This window comes from Equus przewalskii, chromosome 4, assembly GCF_037783145.1.
Source record: "Equus przewalskii isolate Varuska chromosome 4, EquPr2, whole genome shotgun sequence".
NCBI lineage: Eukaryota > Metazoa > Chordata > Mammalia > Perissodactyla > Equidae > Equus > Equus przewalskii.
The window spans coordinates 36,123,181-36,146,908 of NC_091834.1; the positions used below are offsets into that span (position 1 = coordinate 36,123,181).

The 23,728-nt window shown below is 36.9% G+C and overlaps 1 protein-coding gene across 3 annotated transcripts in view; it reads left to right on the forward strand.

Annotated features, from left to right (window-relative positions):
• The window catches only part of ANKIB1 (ankyrin repeat and IBR domain containing 1), a 134,359-nt gene that overhangs the window by 74,808 nt on the left and 35,823 nt on the right, over positions 1–23,728 (forward strand). For all 3 annotated transcript variants that reach the window (XM_008517346.2, XM_008517351.2, XM_070617489.1), the window contains exons 5-9: positions 64–181; positions 7,731–7,939; positions 9,625–9,713; positions 19,111–19,255; positions 22,034–22,200. In XM_008517346.2, coding sequence (XP_008515568.1) covers positions 64–181; positions 7,731–7,939; positions 9,625–9,713; positions 19,111–19,255; positions 22,034–22,200 — 728 coding nt within the window. The remainder of the gene's footprint in view (positions 1–63; positions 182–7,730; positions 7,940–9,624; positions 9,714–19,110; positions 19,256–22,033; positions 22,201–23,728) is intronic.

A 23,728-nucleotide genomic window follows, 5' to 3' on the forward strand; every position in this document is an offset into this window, starting at 1 on the left:
GGTCATTTAGAACTTCCTAAGAGTATAATAGCTAAGTTAACTTTATTTTTCTTCTTTTCAAAGCCATATGAAGGATTAAGACCTCAGGATCTACGTAAATTGAAAGATATGCTTATTGTGGAAACCGCAGACATGCTTCAGGCTCCATTATTCACTGCTGAAGCTTTACTTCGAGCTCATGGTAATGAAAGAAATGTCTTATGCTTCTGATAACATGAGTGCCTTTTGAAACTTTTCGGAGTTAAAAGATGGCTATTTTATTATTTCAATATAAAATAAAATAGTTTGGTGAACAAGGCAAAGGGGTTTTTTTGTGCAGAGGCTGCTGCATACTCAGCATCCTCATAACATTTTGTATTTTGAGGAATAAACTGGCTATAAATCATAGAAGAGAAATAGGAAATTTCTTTTAAAAATCAAGGTTGTAAATCAGCTTATACATTGTCTAATTTTAGCAATGTGTGTGATTCGAGTCCTGGTTTTGACAATAATTTTTACTAAAGTCAATTAACTACCTAGCAATTATGTTATCAGTATTGTCACATGTATTTACTTTATGTAAAAGCTGTTTCTCACCATGAAATGCACACAGTGAAATTATAGAGTCAACACAGGAATGTTCTATCCCACTTAAGGTTTCTTTTTTGAGGACATTACCAACTCTGCTTAGGAAAAGTACTCAGCTTGTTGTAAGTTCTCTGTGGTACTTAAGGCAGCTGTTCTGAGAGTTGTCACATGCTGAGCTGAACCCTCTCATTGCACACTTGGTATTTGACAGTTTGGCTGGTTTCAAAGACAAGTTTTTTCTGATTTAAAAATTATTTTTAAAAAGAGGAAGGTAAGTGGCTATTCTAGTCCGGTCATTGAGGTTACCTGTCTATTTTCACTATAAATCTATAACTCCATATTTCATCATCCCTTGATCAGCACTGTGTATAATTTGGTATATAACCCTCTAGAATCACTGCCTTTAATATTGATATTTTCCCGGGTTCTATACTTGACACTCTTTTCCACTTTATACACCGGTGGCTCTTAAATTTTAGTATAAATGAGAATTGCCTGGAAAACTAACGAGAGATTCCTATGGCTGCTTCCAGAGATTCTAAGTCATTAGGTGAGGGATGAGGCATAGAAAGAGATATTGTAAACAAGTCTACCAAGTGGACCACTCTCTGAGAAACATTGCTGTGCACATTTATCTAAGAAACCAGTGGTTTCAAAAACCACCTAAATAGTAGTGTATCTGTAGATACACTGACTTTAATAAAGCATTTGAGGTTATTGTTCTAAATGTCTATTTAACATTTTCTCCTCAGTCTAGGTGTCCACACCCAAACTCATCATTTCTCCCACTGTTTTGATACTTGGGCATCAATATTTATCTAATTAGCCTAGCCAAAAACTGGAAAGCTGTATTTTACTCCTCCATCTCTACTACATTTGACCACACTCTCATCATTTCTCTTCCTAAATATCTCTTATCCTCCCCCACCCTCTCTAGCTCTTTCCATCCCCTCTGCCACTGACTTAAATTCAGGCTGTTGTTATTTTTCATCTAAATTGTAGTCTCCTGAGTCTAGTCTCCAGTGTTGCCATTCCTCTTGCGCTCTATTAATTTTTCATATTGCCATTAGGCCATTTTTTTTAAATGCGTATTTGAGCATGCCACTCCCTGCTGAAAACTGTTCACTGGCTCTCCACAGACTTAAAACCATCCAACTCTTCAGTACACCTTCATGATCCAGGCTTCTTCACCTGAGCCGTCAATCTCCCCATTTCTTAGCCACTCTTACTTGGCCTTAGAAATCACCTGTTCCAGGAAACCTCTTCTCGGTATGTGTTCCCAAGTCTACAGTGAGACCCTTCCTGTCTATTCCTGTTATATCCCATACATATATGTGTCATACACTTAAAATACAATATTGTAATAATCTGTTTATTTGCTTTTCCTCTTCATTAACCTAGAAGCTCTTAGAGGACAGCTTTTTTGGGGTGTTTTTTGTTTGTTTCTACAATATCTGACATACATTAAGCCCTCAGAAAATAGTTACAGAAAGAATAGATAATATACCTGAAATCTTTATATATTTTTTGAAAACTCACCTTTTTATTATAAAACTGTATCTCTCCATTGTCATCTTTATAAACTTTGAAGTAAATCCTTTCGAAAAAAATTTAGACCTGGGTCAAAAATGAAACTAAGGAATTCAGAACAGCTTTATAGAATTTAAAGATAAAATATTTTCTTTTTAGCCAGTAATAATGCTTAACAATCATAATATAAAAACTGTAAAGAAACACAAAATACCTTAAATTGTGTTTCTTTAGGGTAAGGTTCACAGCACAAGAAAGTATACCCTACTCTTTGCTTGAGATTTTACATACAGAGAGTACATTTAAATATAACATAGAACTGGCAGAAAAGTGGAAGCTGTTCATCATTGGGAACCATGACAGTGCATTAGTCAGGGTAGGCTAACTGCTGAAACGAAAGTGTAGGCTCAAACACAGTAAACATTTATTAGTCATTTAATAGTCCAAAGCTTTTCCATTAAAGTTAGGAGTAGGACAGGCACTCTGCTCCACACAGTTATTCAAGGTGGGGCCGGCCTGGTGGCGCAGTGGTTAAGTGCGCACGTTCCCCTTCTTGGCGGCCTGGGGTTCGCCGGTTCGGATCCCGGGTGCATACATGGCACCACTTGGCACGCCATGCTGTGGTAGGCGTCCCACATATAAATAGAGGAAGATGGGCACAGATGTTAGCTCAGGGCCAGGCTTCCTCAGCAAAAAAAGAGGAGGACTGGGGGTAGTTGGCTCAGGGCTAATCTTCCTCGGGAAAAAAAAAAAAGGGCCCTGAGACTCTGCCATCTTAAAATGGCTTCTGAGGTTGCCCTAGGGATTATCTCCATTCCAGCCAACCAGTCAGAAAGGGAAAAGAGCATGGAGAAATAAGTGTGGGAAGTTTTTTGAGCCAGTCCTGGAAATGGCATATGCATCACTCCTACACATATTCCATTGGCCAGAATTCAGCAACATGCCCACCTTTAACTGTAAGCAACAGTTCTACACTGCAGCATTTTTGTGTAATTAAAGCCATTTCTGCTACAGGTATCTACATTCAGCTAGATGATATAATGTATAATGACTCTCAGTTAGAATATTATATAGAATCTAAGGCTAACTTTACCAGTAATTTTATTGTAATTGAAAGGAACATGTTTAGGCTGGCCCTGTGGCCAAGTGGTTAAGTTCACGTGGTCTACTTCGGCAGCCTGGGGTTTTGCTGGTTCGGATCCTGGGTGCAGACATGGCACCACTCATCAGGCCATGCTGAGATGGCGTCCCACATAGCTCAACTAGAAGGACCTACAACTAAAATACACAACTAGGTACTTGAGGGATTTGGGGAGAAGAAGAAAAAGGAAAAAAAAAAAGAAGATTGACAACAGTTGTTAGCTGAGGTGCCAATCTTTAAGGAAATAAAGGGAACATTTTTATCTCTACTTGTTTGTATATGTTTAATCAAGAATTATTAAATGGTCAACTCTATTTTTACTCCATTGATACTTCCCTAAGTTACTTCTTTCACATAATAGGGATCAGTTCTAATAAGGTCATATCTGATTGAATTTTCCTACTTGGCATTTGTCTATTATGTGATAAATTTTTTTTTTTTTGGTGAGGAAGATTATCTCCGAGCTAACATCCATTGCCAGTCTTCCTGTTTTTGCTTGAGGAAGGTTGTCCCTGAGCTAACGTCTGTGCCAGTCTTCCTCTATTTTGTATGTGGGATGCCACTACAGCATGGCTTGATGAGCAGTGTGTAGGTCCATGCCCGGGATCTGAACTTGCAAACCCCAGGCTGCCGAAGCAGAGAGCACGAACTTAACTACCTCACCACTGGGCCAGCCCCAGTGTGATAGCTTTTTTGATAACTGAAGAGTTCTATATTTCATTTCCCTATTAAGAAATAAATAGAGGCTAATGCAGGTTTTCAAATGGACATCTCTTGTATATTGTTTAGGTAATATCAGTGACATTTGATAATCAAATAAGATTTGCAGAGATAAATGATGTTAGTAAATAAAATAGTGCACAGAGCTACGGTTTACACGAATTGCTCTCAAACTAGGATAGGCTCTGTTTCAGAGCTATTAAACTGAACTATTTGGAAGATTTATAGATTGTATCCTTGGTAACATGTATTCAGCTTTACACAGGAAAATAAATTTGAGTATTATATTATCTGTTGTCAAATTTAGTCCCAAAGTAATGAAGTTGATCTGGATTAAGCAGAAGACAGAAATGTTTGGCAGTATTTACTAAGTAGTAATTGAATTTTGAGGAAGGCTCTGTTAGGAATACAAAGGTCATTCTCTGAGTATTTCCTCAGTAACAAAAGTAATTTATATAATTGAATGCTACCTAATGAGAAAATAAGTAAAATTTACAAAATATAAGACCAAAGCTAATTGGCTTATGCTTAGAATAAATTTATATTGAAGTATTTTTTAAGCTCCTTTGGAGACTAATTGTCTTCTTTGGGCAATCAAACATCAGTGATCCACATCTTCTCACTCTGCTCTCTTTCTAGAAAATGATATCTTCTTTCAAGGCTTTTCTAGGTATAGATTTCTCCCTCTGAACTAGACCTCTTTCTGAACTCTTATGTATAACTGCCTATTTGAAAGCACCTCTAAGATATCTCACAAGCACCTTAAACATCATGTATAAGACTGAAATCATGCTCTTCCCTGTACCTGATTCTCTAGTATTCCCTATTTGCATAGATGGCAGAACCAACTAACCAACTGGGTAAACCTGAGATACTAACTTTGACATTTCCTCTCCTTCAGACCCTATATCCTGTTGTCACCAAATTGTCTATTTCACCTCCCAAATCTTAAACTTCTCCCTTTCTCTTCATCTCTGCTGCAACCAACCATCTGGCCCTAGCTGCCATCATCTCTCATGTATATTACCCAATAGCTTGCTATGTGGTCTACCTTCCCTCCACTCTTGCCGTATCCAGTTTTTTTGTGTATTTGTTTTTCCATACTGTACTCAGAATGATCTTTTCAAATCTAATCATGACAACCTGTCCTTCCTAACCCCAAGTCCAGCTTTTCACTGATTTCCTATCACTCCTAAGCTGATGATAGAAGTGTTATTAAAAAGTTCTGCGTGGTCTAGCCCCTGCCTGTTTCTTCAGCCTCATCTCACACAGTGCTTCCCTTTTGGTCTCCGTGCTCCAGCTGCATTGATCATTTTAATTTTACAAGGATGCCACCTTCCCTGCTGCCACAAGGCCTTTGGACATACCATGTACCATCTGTTTAGAATGTCTTTTCCTCTCTCTTTTACCAAGTTAATGCCCACTCATCCTTCAGAGGTCTGTTCCTGGCCGTATCCTCAGTCACCCTCTCTGACCTCCCTGACTGGGATTCTCTTCATGGTGCTTCTGACAGTGATGAATTTTTTTTTTTTTGAAAGATTGGCACCTGAGTTAATAACTGTTGCCAATCTTCTTTTTTTTTTTTTCTGCTTTTTCTCCCTAAATCCCCCCAGTATATAGTTGCATATTTTTTCAGTTGTGGGTCCTTCCTAGTTGTGGCATATGGGACACTGCCTCAACATGGCCTGATGAGTGGTGCCATGTCCGCGCCCAGGATCTGAACCGGTGAAACCCTGGGCCGCCAAAGTGGAGTTCGTGAACTTAACCACTTGGCTGCAGGACCAGCCCCCAGATGACTTGTTTTTTCTGTGTTGATTTTACTTAATGTCTTTCTCCTTTCTAGAGCGTAAGTTCCATGAAGGCAGGAACCGTGCCTAGTTTTTCCTCCCATTGTATCACTACTGCCTGACATAGTACATGCCACATAAAAGGCATTCAGTAAATATTTGCTAAATGAATGATGTGATAGAATCCAAACAGAAATTGTGCTGAAAAATATTTGTAGTAGATAAGACTAAAATTTAGCATATTTAATATCTGTGTATGCAAATTATAATAGTTCTCTTTTTCCTTTATTGAAAAGTGACATAATGGAGTCTTTTAAAAAATAATCATACTGTTCTAAGAAAAGTATTTTAACTTTCTAAGTGAGTAATAATGACCTATTAAAACACTGAGGTCCATTTAGCAACATTTCCTGGAGTGTACTCAAATGCAGTTTTTTTCAGTTGTTGAATTTTTCTTCCTCTTTGTAATCTGACCCCTATTTCCAATCTTATTTTTTTTTTTTTAAGATTTTATTTTTTCCTTTTTCTCCCCAAAGGCCCCTGGTACATAGTTGTATATTCTTCGTTGTGGGTCCTTCTAGTTGTGGTATGTGGGATGCTGCCTCAGCGTGGTTGGATGAGCAGTGCCACGTCCGCACCCAGGATTCGAACCAACGAAACACTGGGCCGCCTGCAGTGGAGCGTGCGAACTTAACTACTCAGCCACGGGGCCAGCCTCCCAATCTTATTTTTTATCCCCCCAAACCACAGCATGATATTCTGTAACTTTACAGAACTATCACACCTAGCAAAATAATTGGATATTTTAGTTTATTGTTTTTAAAGAGTTAGGTTTTTATGGCTCTGGACTTTATAATAACATGCTTCACTTGGCTATTTTAAAAGTGTTCATAGGAGATAATCTTTTTTTTTTTTTTTTAAGATTGACACCTGAACTAACAACTGTTGTCAATCTTTTTTTTTCTACTTCATCTCCCCAGATCTCCCTGGTACATAGTTGTATATCTTAGTTGCAGGTCCTTCTGGTTGTGGCTTGTGGGACACTGCCTCAACGTGGCCTGACGAGCAGTGCCATGTCTGTGCCCAGGATATGAACTTGCGAAAACCTGGGCCACCACAGCGGAGCTTGTGAACTTAACCACTCGGCCATGGGGCCGGCCCTCTTTTTTAGTTATACCAGATTCGAGCTTACTTAATACAGAATTTATACTAATTCACCAAAACTTTATTTATAACTATAATCCCTTCAGAAGTTCCTTCTGTTTTCAAGCTGCTTACCAAATGATTTTTAGGACTTCTTGTTGGCATTTTGACATGTTTATAGTGAGCTGTGTAATCATTTTACAACTTGAAACCAGTGAGGCCAATTGCAAAATTACATATTTTTTGAAAGAGTAAAATGGCTAAATCAAACTTATGCCAACAAAAATTTAGCAAATTCTAAAAGTGATGTGTGAGCCACATCTTTTGATGATTAGTAGAAATGACTGGAAGTTTTGATGGTATTGTTAGATATTGACAGGGTTATAAGCCTCAGTAGATTATAAAAGTTTAAATTTCCTTTAAAAATATTAATATATGACATACCTGAATATCATTTGCAATGACTACCTTGATATTTAAATAACTTTTCTTCCTTAGATGACCTATATTTCTTTAATTCATCCTCACTTTCTTTTGTTACTAACAAGCTCTTAAAACGTCACCATAGAGGCTTGCCCCATGGCCGAGTGGTTAAGTTCATGCTCTCCGATTTGGTGGCCCAGGGTTTCGCCAGTTCGGATCCTGGGCACGGACATGGCACCACTCATCAGGCCACGCTGAGGCAGCGTCCCACATGCCACAACTAGAAGGACTCACAACTAAAAATATATACAACTATATAGCGGGGGGCTTTGGGGAGAAGAAGGAAAAATAAAAAATCTTTAAAAAAAATCACCATATTTTCTCTTTTTTGAGAGATATCTATTCCATTTTTCTTAAAGACTGGGACAGGGAGAAATTACTTGAAGCTTGGATGTCCAACCCAGAGAACTGCTGCCAACGATCAGGTGTTCAAATGCCAACTCCACCACCAAGTGGGTATAATGCCTGGGACACACTCCCTTCTCCAAGAACTCCAAGGACTACACGGTCTTCTGTCACCTCTCCAGATGAAATCAGTTTATCTCCTGGGGATTTGGACACCAGTTTGGTATGGTTTGGTATTCAATGTACTGCTCATGGTTTTGTGTTTAGTCTTTTAGCTTTTGAATTATTTAATATTGTTTCATGGAATCTCTAGTCGTGTTCTTGTAATTGAATCCTATACCCTTCTTAATGGGTTCAATTATTTCATGCTTTGGTAAATATTCATTATCACAGAATATTTTTGTGATCTCTGAATTACAGATCGAAAAACAAAAGGTTTTCTTTTCTCATTTCAAAACAGAAAACATAAAAGACTTTGAGAAAACCATCTACTATATTTTCACTTAAAAGCTCCACTTGCTGGGGCCGGCCTGGTGGCGCAGCGATTAAGGTCACACATTCTGCTTCGGCAGCCTGGGGTTCACTGGTTCAGATCCCAGGTGCAGACCTGTGCACCAGTTGTCAAGCCATGCCTGTGGCCGGTGTCCCACATATAAAGTAGAGGAAGGTGGGCACAGATTTTAGCTCACGGCCAGTCTTCCTCAGCAAAAAGAGGAGGGTGGTGGCTGTTAGCTCAGGGCTAATCTTCCTCAACAAAAAAAAAAAGAGAGAAAGAAAAAAAGCTCCATTTGCTTAGGAGCTGGCCCAGTGGTGTAGTGGTTAAGTTTGCATGCTCTGCTTTGGCAGCCCAGGGTTCATGGGTTAGGATCCTGGGTGTGGACCTACACACCACTCATCAAGCCGTGCTGTGGTGGCATCCCACATACAAGATAGAGGAAGATGGGCACAGATGTTAGCTCAGGGACAATCTTCCTCACCAAAAAAAAAAAAAAAAAGCTCCAGTTGCTTAAAGTTTTAAACACACCACACTGAAATGTTAAAAGTTAAGTTTGTAATAGGCACTTTAAACCAAACATACGAAACTGTGTTTTTTGTTTTCTTGTAGGCATTTATAATATATTGATAGTTATGGATTTGGTTCAGTAAACCTTCTGGAGTTTGTCATCTAGATACATTTCTAGAATAAATGTTTGTTTTTTCCTGAGAAACAATACTACTGTCTTCTGCATTTTTAATTGGCATACCATTGGTGTACTGTTATGGGAAATCTTGGCGTTTCTTGAATGATTCAGCCACTCATATGAAAGCACTCCAGGTTTTGTCTAGGCCTTCTTGGAAAACAATTCTACTTCTGTAGTTCGTGTCTGTACCATTATAATGTTTGCTTCTAGTAAGTCATTGTTTAGAAAATACAGCGTTTTGTAGCAGAGTTCCCTGGGTAGAAATCCTTAAATTGCTGCTCTGAATATCCTGAGTTGCTGTATTGAAAAAACAAAGTTACCCTGTTTCTGTAGATCTTCTGAGGGGAGTAGAGAGTGAAGGACTGATATTGGAAGTGGTTATTTTGCAACAGGCAATTTGATCTTGACCTGAATAGATTGTAATGATTTGTTTCTTGTACTTCCTTTTCCAAATGTGTAGTTGCTTATTAATTTAATGCATAAATTTGGAATTTAAGTGTTTGACTTTTACATTAAAACATTTAAATCCCACAGCAGTTTATAATGAGGTAGGCATGATATTTATTATTCAAAGGTAGGCACACTAACTTTAACTTCCTTTATAAGTATGAAACACTTTTTATAATTACTACACTAGTTTTTTGCCTTAAACTAATGAACAAATGAATATATTGTTTTCTCTCCAAAGTGTGGCTTTGTTTAAATCATTGTTCTTCTTCATCTCCAGTGTGACATTTGTATGTGCAGCATTTCCGTATTTGAAGACCCAGTGGATATGCCCTGTGGACATGACTTTTGTAGAGGATGTTGGGAGTCGTGAGTATATGTGCACCTTAGTATTTCTTACTGCATCACAGCACCCTAATTTGGTAATAAAATTGCTTGCTTTCAATATTTAATGATATGGATTATGTATATTGGTTTCAGAGTTAGACTGAAATATACTATACTTTACTACTAAGGAAGAATTTTGCTTTTTTTATTTTGACATCCTCTAATCTATTAACTTAGTTAAATTATTTAATTTAGTAATTAATGTTATTTGGCTTAATATAAGATACTTTTGGGAACAAAGCAGGTATACGTAAATAAGTTCTCCTAGTATCTTAATTTATATTACATCTAATGTAAATTTTAAGCCTATACCTAAATATCAAGAATCAGTTTCTTACAGCCAAAGAATTTTTAAGCATTTGTTTTTATGCTGTCTCTGAACTTTTTGTGACAAGCAAATAGCCTTGAAAATCTGTAAAATATGGACATTTAATATTTCTTTTTAATCAGTTCAGTTAGATGTCTCTCCCAGGCATCATTGAGTATATATTACAAATGGAAAATTTATTTTGCTTCTCATGTTTATCTCCAGTCTCCTTCCCATTACCTTGCCAAGATTTATACTTTCTTATTATCCATTAACTTTGCTCTAATGTTACACTTTTCGAGAGAGCTTTATAAACAAAATGAAGACTGAGCAATACAATATCACGTTATCTCTAGAGACACATAAATGTACTGATTGATGACCTAAGCAAAGCATGTCATTATTATTTAAGGAAATCTTAAAAATCAGAAGTTTTCAAACTGTTCTTTTTCATGGAGTACTGGATCCAAGTGTAGGAAGCTGGGGAGCACAGTGTTGGGTGAGAGAGCAAGAACTGGAGCAGATTTTCTCTTGTGTTTGTAAACAACTTTGTTGGAGTATAATTGACATGCAATAAACCACATATTTAAGATAAATAATTTGATAAGCTTTGACATATATACACCCATGAAACTATTACCACAATCAAGATGATGAATATATCCATCACCCCCAAAAGTTTCCTCATTTCTCCTTGAAATTCCTCCCACCCTTGTCTTTCTGCATCTCTCTTATCTTCCCACCACCATCCCCTCCCTCCAATCAGTAGGCAACCACTGATCTTTCTGTCACCCAGGTTTTATTTTGAGTACATTTTCTTTCTCTGTTTTACAAATCGGGGTATGAGACAAGATTTCATTTCGAGGAGCAAAAAATTACTGCTTTAAAAAATCAGGACAAATAAGAATATCTGGTCATTCTTTTTAAGACATAGACTAGAGACGACTCTGTCTAATTAGATAGGATCAAATCAGTACAGCTGATAGAGGTAAACTACAGCTGAAAGAAGCAAGGGGCAGAGCTCACAATCCAAAGCAAACTTTGACCTAGTTCTGGATGCAGAAAATCTTCCACAGGTACAGTACTTTGTTTAGCTTAAAATTGTTAATTGTATATTTTTGTGAACTGTATTGTATTATTTGGGTGCTGTCAAATTTGCTACTGTTGACCTTGGTTTCTGTGTGAAAACCGAGCACCCCAGAGATTTACTTGAATTTTTTTGAACTTCTTTACCTACCTCACCAAACTCCTGTCACAGGACTAGCCTTAAGAAGTTTATGGTAAGATTTAAATTTGAAAGATCTAATAATTGTTTCCCATGGTACCTTATCAGCCTACCTAGGATTCTCCTCCCTACTCCTGCCAGGTAGTTCTTGTCAAATCAAGCACCAGTAAAACAGCTTCCAGGTTGGGTGATTCATTTGTTGATAAAACTATTTTTAAATTAATTGCAGTCCTCTCTGAGGCATATAGAAAAGAAACTCCTCTGTCTTAAGGAGCAAGGAAGAATTTTTAAGGGTCCTTAGATAGTTCAAAAATCAGTTTATCTTACTCTTCCCTACCCCCTTATCCCTCAGTCCAGCCAGATGCTTTGAAGCATCTATGCCCAGGGCTTAAATGAAAGAGAAATTACTATTTTCTACCTCACATAGAATATCCTTCCTGCTGCTTATTACTTGTTGATTTAGGTAAGTGGTACCTCACTGTGCCTCAATTTCTTAATCTATAAAATGGTGATAATAATAAGTACTTCATAGGATTATTATTAGTTTATTATTAAATGACTTAATATATATCAAATGCTTAGAACAGGGCCTGGCACATAGTAACCACTCAATAAATGTTAGTTATTATCATCTCCCTAAGCATGGTAATAAGCAAGAGAACCGATCTACGATATAACCTGTAAAGCTGACCTACAAGATAAAGATATAGGTGAAGTTTGCCCCATACTTCTCTCTTTTACTAACAGTCATCAACTTCATGTTCTGCTTATAAATTTAGTGGGAAATTATATCTTGATGAGGATTAATAGCATGGCTATTATATAGAGAAATGATCCTATCTTCAATGAGATCTCAGTTCTGTCATTTAATTGACAGAGATAATTACATCTGCTGTGATGTATTTAGAATACATAAAACATATAGTAAATAAATCATATTGTAACTATGTCTAAGCAAACTGTGCACTTTGACAGGGGAGTATAAGTATTAAGATAAATTATATCCAACTTCCCAGGGAACCTCTTCATAGCTAAAAGAAAGAGGATCCTGTTATGTGAAAAAGGGAACTCTACAGTTAGCAGTTCTCTAACTTTTAGTCTCAAGACCACTTTACTGTCTTAAAAATTGTTGAGGAACAACAAAAATGGCTTCAGTAAGTTAGAAGCCCATTTCTCTCTCAAGAAATGAGAGTTGGGGAGTAAGGCTTTGGCAAAATGGCGGGGTGAGCTGACCCGGGACTCTCTCCCCTCCAAACTACAACAAAGGATTGGAAAAAACTGAATTTCAGCTAATAAACCTAATGCCAGACCGTCAGAGACCTACAGCACCAAAAAGACGGAGGATGGAGAGGCTGCAGCCGGCCTCGGAAGAGCTGGAACGGGGTAAGAGAGAACTTCTCTCCCTCTCCTAGGGACTGGGATCGCTGCCGCGGGTGCGGGAAGGAGCGGGGGAGGGGCTGCATGACCGGGGGATCATCCGTGACTCCCGCCGCCGGTACAGTGGAAACCCGCTGACAGGGGAGAGCTTCCGTGCGCGGGGACCCCATAAAGCCAGGACCCCGGGAGACCAGATAACAGAACTGATCTGAATCCAGATTGGCGTGTGAGAAAAACAGCCCCTCACCCCCAGCAAACCATGCTGAGTGCCGCCATCTTGCCCGAAGGCAGAGAGCTCAGAACATGCCGTTCTCGACCCCCATCTAGTGGCAACAGGCTGTAACTGCAACCAAATTCTACCATCATGTGAAAAAACCGCTCCTCTACCATCCAGCAGTTTATAAAAGCTCCAGACCAAAAGGAAAACAATAAAAACATGGAATTAAGTCCTGAGGACTTGGAAATAGGTAAACTAAGTGATAAGGAGTTCAGAGTAGCTATAATCAGAAAACTCAGTGAGCTAGAGAGAAAGATAGAGAAATAAGCCAATGAGTTCTGGAGTTACTTCACAAAAGAGATTGAAACTATAAAGAAGAATCAAACAGAATTACTAGAGATGAAAAACACAATGGACCAGATAAAACAGAATACAGATTCCCTGAATGCCTGTGTAGACACCATAGAGGAGCAAATTAGCATAATCGAAGATAGGCTGAATGGCTCCAGACAGAGGAAGAAAGAGAACTAAGAATTAAAAAGAATGAGGAAAATCTCCGAGAGACAGCGGATTCAATGAGGAGAAAGAATTTAAGGATCATAGGAATTCCCGAGAACGTGGAAAAGGAAAATGGAGTAGAAAGTGTGCTTAATGAAATTATAGAAGAGACACTTCCCAAATCTGGGGATTGAGGAAGAAATGTGTGTAGAGGAAGCTTTCAGATCTCCTAGATTTGTCAATGCAAAAAGACCTACTGCAAGGCATGTAGTAGTAAAAATGGCAAAAAGGAAAGACAAAGAAAGAATACTCAGGGCAGCAAGGCAGAAGAAAATAACCTACAAAGGAACTCCTTTCAGACTTTCAGCAGATTTCTCTACAGAAACCTTACAAGCTAGGAGAGAATGGAGTAACATATTCAAAACTTTAAAAGATAAAAATCTTCAGCCAAGAATACTCTATCCAGCAAGAATATCCTTCAGATATGAGGGAGAAATTAAATCTTTTCCAGACAAGCAAAAGTTAAGGGAATTTGTAACCAAAAGTCCTCCACTACAAGAAATCCTCAAGAAGGCTCTCATACATGAAAAAAGAAAAAAGGGAGAAAAGGGTCACAAACCAGAGAGTAGGGAGACAGATAGAACCAGAATAGGATAGCAAATATTCAACTACAGCATTAGGACAAAGGTAAGGAAACTACCAAAGCAAAGACGATCTTATCACTCTAACTACAAACTCATAACGTGAGTTGGAATAAGAAATGAAAATAATAATTTAGGAGGGGAAGAGCAAAGGGACTAAATCAGTCTAGGCCAAGTAAGTAAGAGACCACCAGAGAATAGATTATATTATACACGAGATTCTAAATACAAATTTAAGGGTAGCCGCTAAACTAAAAACAGAACAGAGCCACAAGACATAAATAAGGAAAAAATCTAAGAAACCCAGCATAAGAAATTGCAATATTAAATGAGTAGGCTAAGGCACACAGGAAAAGAAACGCAGGAAAACAGGATAATGAGCAACAGATTGACAGCATTAAGTCCACATGTATCAATAATCGCTCTCAATGTAAACGGATTGAACTCTCCAATAAAAAGACACAGAGTGGCAAAATGAATTAAAGAACAAGAGCCAACAATTTGTTGCCTCCAGGAAACACACCTCAACCCCAAGGACAAACACAGGCTCAGAGTGAAGGGGTGGAGGAGAATACTTCAAGCTAATAGCAAGCAAAAGAAAGCACATGTTGCAATTCTTAAATCAGACAAGACGGATTTCAAAATAAGGCAGGTAAAGAGAGACACAGAGGGACAATGTATAATGATCAAAGGGACACTTCATCAAGAAGAAATAACGCTTATAAATATCTATGCACCCAACATAGGAGCACCAAGGTTCACAAAGCAACTATTAACAGACCTAAAGGAAGACTGTTAAAAACAACACAATAATAGTAGGGGACCTCAATACCCCACTCACATTAATGGACAGATCATCCAGACAGAAAATCAACAAGGAAATAGGGGAGCTAAACGGAAAACTACAACAATTGGACTTAATAGATATATATAGATCACTTCACCCTGAAACAACAGAATACACATTCTTCTCAAGTGCACATGGAACATTCTCAAGGATAGACCATATGTTGGGAAACAAAGCAAGCCTCTACAAATTTAAAAAAATTGAAGTAATAACAAGCATCTTCTCTGATCATAATGCTATAAGGCTAGAAATTAATTACAAGAAAAGAATTGTTGAGGACGTCAAAGCACTTCGTTTTATATGGGTGGTATCTATCCATATATACTATATTAGAAATTAACACTAAAAATTTAATATTTGTTTATTCATTTTTAAATAACAGTAAGAAACTCATTATATGTTAACATAACATTTACTGTGAACAATAACTATTTCCAGTAAAAAAGTTAATAGTGGTATTGTTTTACATTTTTGCAAATCTCCTTAGTATATGGCTTAATAGAAGCCATATTCTTATGTCTCCTTCTGCATTCGGTCCATTATGATATATTGTTCTGGTTGACATCTATAAAGAAAATCTGACCTCACACAGATGTGTATATGGAAAAGAGAAAAGTATATTAACAGCCTATTCAGATAAGTGTGGATACTCTTTGATATACATCAAAACTCAACAAGTGATAGTTTTCTTAATCGTTAGTTGCAGTGTAAAATCTGAAACCATATCAATAGACTTTTTGTACTCTTTACATTAAAATCCATTGGTCTATCCTGCACTTTTACTGGATCTTTTACCCATGCATGGTCTTGTAACATCATTTTGAAAATATTGGCTCAATGGGTTACATAGATCTTCCAATGTTAATGTATTTCACATACATATTGTAGTAAAAAAAAAATCACATTAGTTAATATCACCACCAGTGTCATCAGAAAAGTCTCTAAATATTGGGAAGCTGTGAAGGTCACAATAGCAGATAAGAGTTTTTCAAAATTCTACTTTCTACTTGAAGGCTTGAATTTTATCATTGGCAACAAATACCATCAACTTTTTTCCTTGATGTGGCAGGCTCACTTAATGCATTTGTTTAAAAAGTTTACCATATACCCAAGTCTGAATAATCATTGTTTATAGTTGTTCTTTCAAATAAAAATAATGTCCCATGATAAAAGCAGGCAAGTCTACTTGTAGCTTGAACAATTAATTTCCTGAGACAACTATCATGCCTTGGTATGCGGCAGAAGGTCGTTATGCTTGCTTCTCATTTCTTTGCACAGAATACCCAAAAAATGGGTACCCATGGGTTAAGATTTAATAAAATAAATAATCAGTAAAATTTATTAATAATCCATAATTAATAATGTTTATTACTCCCTCAAGGACCTTCTTAAATGCAACTGGCTTTTTGTTTGTTGTTTGTGTGTGTGTGTGTTTTTTGAGGATGATTGGCCCTGAGCTAACATCCATGCCCACCTTCCTTTATTTTATATGTGGGATGCTTGCCACAGCATGGCTTGACAAGCAGTGGGTAGGTCTGCACCTGAGATCCGAACCAGCCAACACCGGGCCACCTAAGCGGATCTGTGAGCTTAACCCCTGTGCCACTGGGCTGGCTCCTGGCTTTTTTTTTTTTAACCACAAGTGTGGAGCTGTGAAGAATATAAAATCTACTTGGCTACAAAATGCCACTGCCATGATTCATGCTAAGGCAGCTGCAGTTTTAACCAAAAAACAACCAGTCTTAATACTCAACCATTATGAAAATAGTTTTGTCCTCATAAACCCCCTGGAAAGTCTCAGGAACCCTCACAGCTCTGCAGATCACACTTTGAGAACTGCTACTCTATAGCATTTCCCCTGAATGCTTCATCCATGTTTACTTCTGCCAAATTGTTTCTCCTGACACAGAGTAATACAAGTAATTTTTTTAACTGGTGACTAAGGTACAGAATGCCCTTCTATTGGGATAAATCAGAGTTTTGTGAATAGTGTGTGGTTTTTAAATCATATTGAAAATAGAGGGGAACATTTTAAACATGTTGAATTTAAAATGCCTATGGGATATTTAAATGAAAATATTGTGTGTGTAATCAAAATCTATAGCTAAGGAGGGAGATCTGGGTTTTAAATTTCAGAGTCATTGACATACAGGTGGTAGTTTAAGTTAGGCATATTTAGGTCACCCAGGGGAATTGTATGGAATGGGAAGGGAAGAGTTTGGGCATGAATACTCTAGGGAACAGTAAAATATAAGTGATCAGAAGAGTAAAAGGCATAGCGAAAAAGATGAACAAGGAACAACCAGAGGGAAGAAGGATGCCGGGGAAAAAATAAGTCCTAGAAGCCAGAGGGAAGAGAGAATCTGAAAGAAGGAACTGTTCATCAGTGTAGGATACTCTAGAGAAGTGAAAGGAAAGTAAAAACTGAGAAACCTTGAATAATTTGGGCTAATGAGTAATCTTAATGGCTTTGTAGAAAGCCAGCCATTCAATGAAGAGTTGATAGAAGCCAGAGTGTTACAGGTTGAGAAGTGAATGGGATGGACTTGGGGAAGGAATGACAAATCATTGTTTTGTCAGGAAACTTTGATGTGAAAGAAAAGGAAAGTGGAACTAAAACGTGTTATGTGATTGAGAAAGGTTTTCAGGATGGGAAAAACTTGAGCGTGTTTATTGTGCCAAGGATGAGAGCCATTAGAGAGAGAGAGTAGGTTAATGGATAGTGCGAGCCCCAGAGCTGGCCTGAGGATTTGAGGAATAGCCTGGGGCTAAAGGAGGAAGCCCTCTGACTGAAGTGACAGGGAAGGCAAAAATAGCTAATATGGCTAGATTTGAGGTGTGGTAAGGAGGATGTTAAGAGAGGCTCTGTTTTCTCTCAAGTGCCCAGATGAGATTGTGGAGGAAAAAGATGGAGTAAAGGGAGCAGATCTGATGAGATCTCAATAAGCTTGATATTTTTTTATTTTATTTTATTTTTTTAAATGTAGAAACCCATTCTTTTTTTTTTTTTTTTAAAGATTTTATTTTTTTCCTTTTTCTCCCCAAAGCCCCCCGGTACATAGTTGCATATTCTTAGCTGTGGGTCCCTCCAGTTGTGGCATGTGGAACGCCGCCCCAGCGTGGTTTGACGAGCAGTGCCATGTCCGCGCCCAGGATTCAAACCGACGAAACACTGGGCCGCCTGCAGCGGAGCGCGCGAACCCAACCGCTCGGCCACGGGGCCAGCCCCTATAAGCTTGATATTTTTAAGTGCAATTAAATTAAGAGACTGGAGAACTAAAGGAAAAAGATATTGTAGGCAGTAGAATAATCAAACTGTTTATGGTGATGACTCAAGAATGGTGATTTAATTGCCTGGTTTTCCGTTTATCTTCTCTAGGTTTAAGTGTTAAATCTACACTTCAAAAGTTTGTTTCTTGTTTTTCCATAGGCAATATTAATAATAATAACAATAAAACCCATGCTGAAATTTACGAATTCTTATTCTGTGCCAGGCACCTTGCAGATATTTCACAAACATGATACCATTTAATCTGTATAACAACCCTGAGAAGTGCGTATTATTATCTCCATTTTACAGATAGTCAAACTGAGGCACAGAGCAGTTAAATAAATTGATTAGTATTATATAACTTGTTAGGGCAGATCTGGTATTCTCTAACTCAAATTCTGCTCTTAACCTCTTAATTCACCTTGGTCAAGATTCCTGCCACCTTCTAGGATACCTTTCTCCTACTACCTCGACTAGGGTACCTAGAGTAGTACATGAAACTCATTTTAATATTCATCTAAATGAAATATAAGCATAAAACCTTTTCTTCACAAAAGCATGCTATATTCCACTGCAACCCCAAAATCTGTTAAATTATCTGTGGTTTAATTCTGTTCAATTGCTCCCTTTTATTTGAAGGTGGAGAATATTGAGAATTGAATATGACATTTCTAAACCACTCATTTCTGAATTTTTAATATTAAATAAATCTATTGTTTCAACTTTTTAGAGAGGATAAAGCAAACCATGAACATATAAAACATATAAATATATGTATATATGTTTGTATATATATAAAATTAATGTTGGACAGGTAGTAATTGTTGAATAGTTTGTGAATTATATAAATCAGTGTATTACAGTGATATTCCACACTCTGTTCAGTGATGTTATTTTAACTATACTCTAACAAAATTCAGCATAAAGAAAAAATTCTTAGAATATGCAAATAAATTATATCTTTATGTTTTTTCTGTCTATTGATCATTTTAATAGGTTTTTGAATCTGAAAATTCAAGAAGGTGAAGCTCACAACATTTTCTGCCCTGCATATGATTGCTTCCAACTTGTGCCTGTGGATATCATAGAAAGTGTAGTTTCTAAGGAGATGGACAAACGATACCTACAGTTTGATATTAAGGTATGCTGCCAATTACCTGTCTGATTTCCATAATTTTGATTTAATTAAACCTATATAACAGATTTTAATTTTTTTGTTTTATTTTTGAAAACACTAAAATAATAGACTCTGACTTTTGTGTCTCAGGAAAACTGCATAAAGGAATGTGGCATTAATTAAAGTTTTAAGCTAAAGTGTTATTTTATAATCATGATAGAAGTGAAAGTGAAAAGCTAAAGTAGTAGTTTACCAAAAAAATTAAACTATTGCTCAGAACTATTTACTGATCGCCTATTGCACTTTTATAACTGATTGATAGGATAATGTTCAAAGTACATAGTAGGTGTTTTAAGTTTTCCAAGAGATTATATTTTACTCTCCTAAATTAAATATTTAGCTGTAAAGATTATCAATTTGAAAATTTATGTATTTTTTTAATTTCAAATAATAGTTTCATATAATGATTACAATGTTTATTTCATCTTTTTTCCTATCTTCATTTTCATTCAGAAGTTATTCAGAAGCATATGCAAGTTACTTTTTTGTGTGACTTAACAGTTGCATTTTAACTGCCTTCTACAGCTTTTTGTAGTTTAAACCTTAATATATGGACTTTTTTTTTTTTGAGGTCATAATAGTTTATAACATTGCAAAATTTCAGTTGTACATTATTATTTGTCAGTCACCATATAAATGTGCTCCTTAACTCCTTGTGCCCACCCCTTAACCCCCTTCCCCCTGGTAACCAATAATCTGTTCTCATTGTTTATGTATTTGTTTATCTTCCACATATGAGTGAAATCATATAGTGTTTGTCTTTCTCTGTCTGGCTTATTTCACTTAACATCTTACCCTCAATCCATCCATGTTGTTGCAAAAAGGATGATTTTATCTTTTTTTTATGACTGAGTAGTATTCCATTGTCTATGTACACCACATCTTCTTTAGCCAATTATCAGTTGATAATTGGGTTGCTTCCATGTCTTGGCTATTGTGAATAATGCAGCAATGAACACAAGGGTGCATAAGTCTCTTTGAATCATTGATTTCAAGTTCTTTGGATAAATACCCAGTAGTGGGATAGCTGGGTCATATGATATTTCTATTTTTAATTTTTTGAGAAATCTCCATACTGTTTTCCATAGTGGCTGCACCAGTTTGTATTCCCACCGGTAGCGTGTGAGGGTTCCCTTTTCTCCACAACCTCTCTGACACTTGTTATTTTTTGTCTTGGTGATTATAGCCATTCAAACGGGTGTAAGGTGATATCCAAGTCTAGTTTTGATTTGCATATCCCTGATGATTAGTGATGTTGAACATCTTTTCATGTGTCTATGGGCCATCTGTATATCTTCTTTGGAAAAATGTCTGTTCATATCCTCTGCCCATTTTTTTATCAAGTTGTTTGTTTTTTTTTGTTGAGTTGTGTGAGCTCTTTATGTATTATGGAGATTAACCCTTTGTTGGATATATGATTTGCCAGTATTTTCTCCCAGTTGGTGGGTTATCTTTTCATTTTGTTCCTGGATTACTTTGCCTTGCAGAAGGTCTTTAGCTTGATGAAGTCCCACTTGCTTATTTTTTCTTTTGTTTCCCTTGTCCGAGTAGACAACATATTCAAAAAGATGCTTTTAAGACTGATGTCCAAGAGTATACTGCCTATATTTTCATCTAGCAGTTTTAGTTTCTGGTCTTACCTTCAAGTCTTTAAGCCATTTTGAGTTTATTTTTGTGTATGGTGAAAGATAATTGTCTACTTTCATTCTTTTGCATGTGGCTGTCCAGTTTTCCCAATGCCATTTGTTGAAGAGACTCTCCTTTCTCCATTGTATGTTCTTAGTTCCTTTGTCAAAGATTAGCTGTCCGTAGATGTGTAGTTTTATTTCTGGGCTTTCGGTTCTATTCCATTCATTGGTGTGCCTGTTTTTTGTGCCAGTACCATGCTGTTTGGATTACTATAGCTTTGTAGTATATTTTGAAGTCAGGGGTTGTGATGCTTCCAGCTTTATTCTTTTTTCTCAGGATTGCTTTAGCTGTTTGGAGTCTTTTGTTGTCCCATATGAATTTTAGGATTCTTTGTTCTGTTTCCATGAAGAATGTCACTGTGATTCTGATTGAGATTGCATTGAATCTGTAGACTGCTTTAGGTAGTATGGACATTTTAACTATGTTTGTTCTTCCAGTCCATGTGCATGGAATATCTTTCCATTTCTTTCTCTTCCTTTTTTTTCTTTTTAGTGAGGAAGATTGACCCTAAACTAACATCTGTTGCCAATCTTCCTTTTTTTTTTTTTTCTCCCCAAAGCCCTACTATATAGTTGTAGGTCATTCTAGTTCCTCTATGTGGGATGCCACCAGAGCATGGCCTGATATGTGGTGCATAGATCCACACCCAGGATCCAAACTGGCGAACTTCAGACCACCAGAGCAGAATGAGCAAACTTAACCACTTGACCACAGGGCTGGCCCCTCTTTCCATTTCTTTATGTCATCATCAATTTCTTTTAGTGATGTCTTATAGTTTTCATTGTATAGGTCTTTTACCTCCTTGTGAAATATAAATGTAAACATAAATATAGAAGATCACATCCTTACTAAGGTAATTACCAGTTTTTTCCTTCTTTTTAAGTTGTTTTGTACTTTCTGGTGCTATTTTAAGTATTTCTTGAGACTGACTACTACTTATTTTTTATTTTGCTCTTCTTTTGCTTTAAAGTAAATTGACATAGGGGTATACTCTATATGCGAATTTGGAATTAAAGTATTTTCTGTTGTGTTTTGTTATTGATGTTTAAACAGGCCTTTGTTGAAAATAATCCTGCCATTAAATGGTGTCCCACTCCAGGCTGTGAAAGAGCAGTCAGACTAACAAAACAAGGGTCAAATACATCTGGGTCTGATACACTGAGCTTCCCCTTGCTCAGAGCTCCGGCTGTGGACTGTGGAAAAGGACACCTCTTCTGCTGGTCAGTACAAGACAAGTTGGAATCAGCCTAATCACCTTTCTAACAGTTTTTAAAGCGACTTTGTACTTTGAATCAGACCTTTAAATTGTAGTATGTTTGATGTCATTCTTATTAATTAAAAAAATGTATAAGTAGTAATGGTTTATATTTATTGTGTGCTTGATGTGTGCCAGGTACTATGCCAAATATTTTCATATATTGAATTTTCCCAACAAGGTTATGAGTTGAGTACTATTATCCCATTTTTACAGATAAGGAAACTCAGGCACGGAGAAGTTGCCCAGGGTTATGCAGCTAGGGAATGGTGGAAATGGGATTAGAACCTAGCTCTTTTTGATTCCAGTGCCCACGCACTTAAACTTTAATACCAAATTGCTTACTATAGATTAGAAAATGTTTAGAGTTTACTCTTTTTTTTTTAAATAGAAGATTCTAGCAGTGATTCTTAACCAGGGATACCCAAAACTACTAAGACAGCTTTTCTAGATTTTCATCATAGGCCCCAACAAGTGAGATTTTGATTGAGTAGGTTTTGGATTGGAGCTCCCCCCAAAAAAGCTCTTAGGTGATTCTAATGCACAGTCCTAGATAGTAACCAATTGTGTGTCTTGCGTTTTGTTTAATTTCTGGCGTCTGATAAGTACTCACTAGGTATGAACTGATGATCAATCGGTAATGGATAGGCTTTGTAACTGTGTATAATCGTTTGACTGTATGTTTGTCTGCCGTCAGCATTCTGCTTTACTCAGAGTAGATTCAATGATAATTAACTGTTTTGTTTTAGTTGATTAAATGATCAGAAAAAGAAATAATATTTCTTCTGCTTCTTGCTCATTTCCAGATTAATCGCATATGCAAGGATATACTTTAAATGAATAAAAATCTATACTCTTTACTTACCTACTTATCAGAAACTAAATCAAATTGTAGTACTGCCAGATAGTAAAAAGGCATAGTCATGGAACTATCCCTACCTTGCAAGACCTATTTCTTACGCTCATCATGATTATCATTATTAGGTAAAGATATTTCTTCAACTGCCAACCTATATGTAGCACTGAGCTCTAAGGTCAGATGTCAGCAAACAACCGTCCAAACCAGTTTTTGAAAATAAAGTTTTATTGGAACACAGCCACACCCATTCATGCCAGTTTGTTTACCTATTGTCTATGGCTACTTTCAGGATACCACAACATTGATTAGTTACGAAAGAGACTGTATGGCCCTCAAAACCCAAAATACTTACTATCCTGGCCCTTTACAGAAAAAATTTGCTAGGCTTCTGTGCTAGGTGTTTGAATTTAGTGATTAATGAACAGAAAACTGTGTTTACTACTTTCATGGCTAAATCACACTCAGCAAGAAAATACTGAATAATAGATTATATCCACATACCTTAATTTTTCAAAACATTTAAAAGGCAAATTCCTAGTTTTTAGTTTTACATGTTTTACTATTTGCTGGTTGGTTCCTGACTCCACCTCACTACCCCACCAGAAGAGATAAGGATCCAGCTACAGAATTGAAA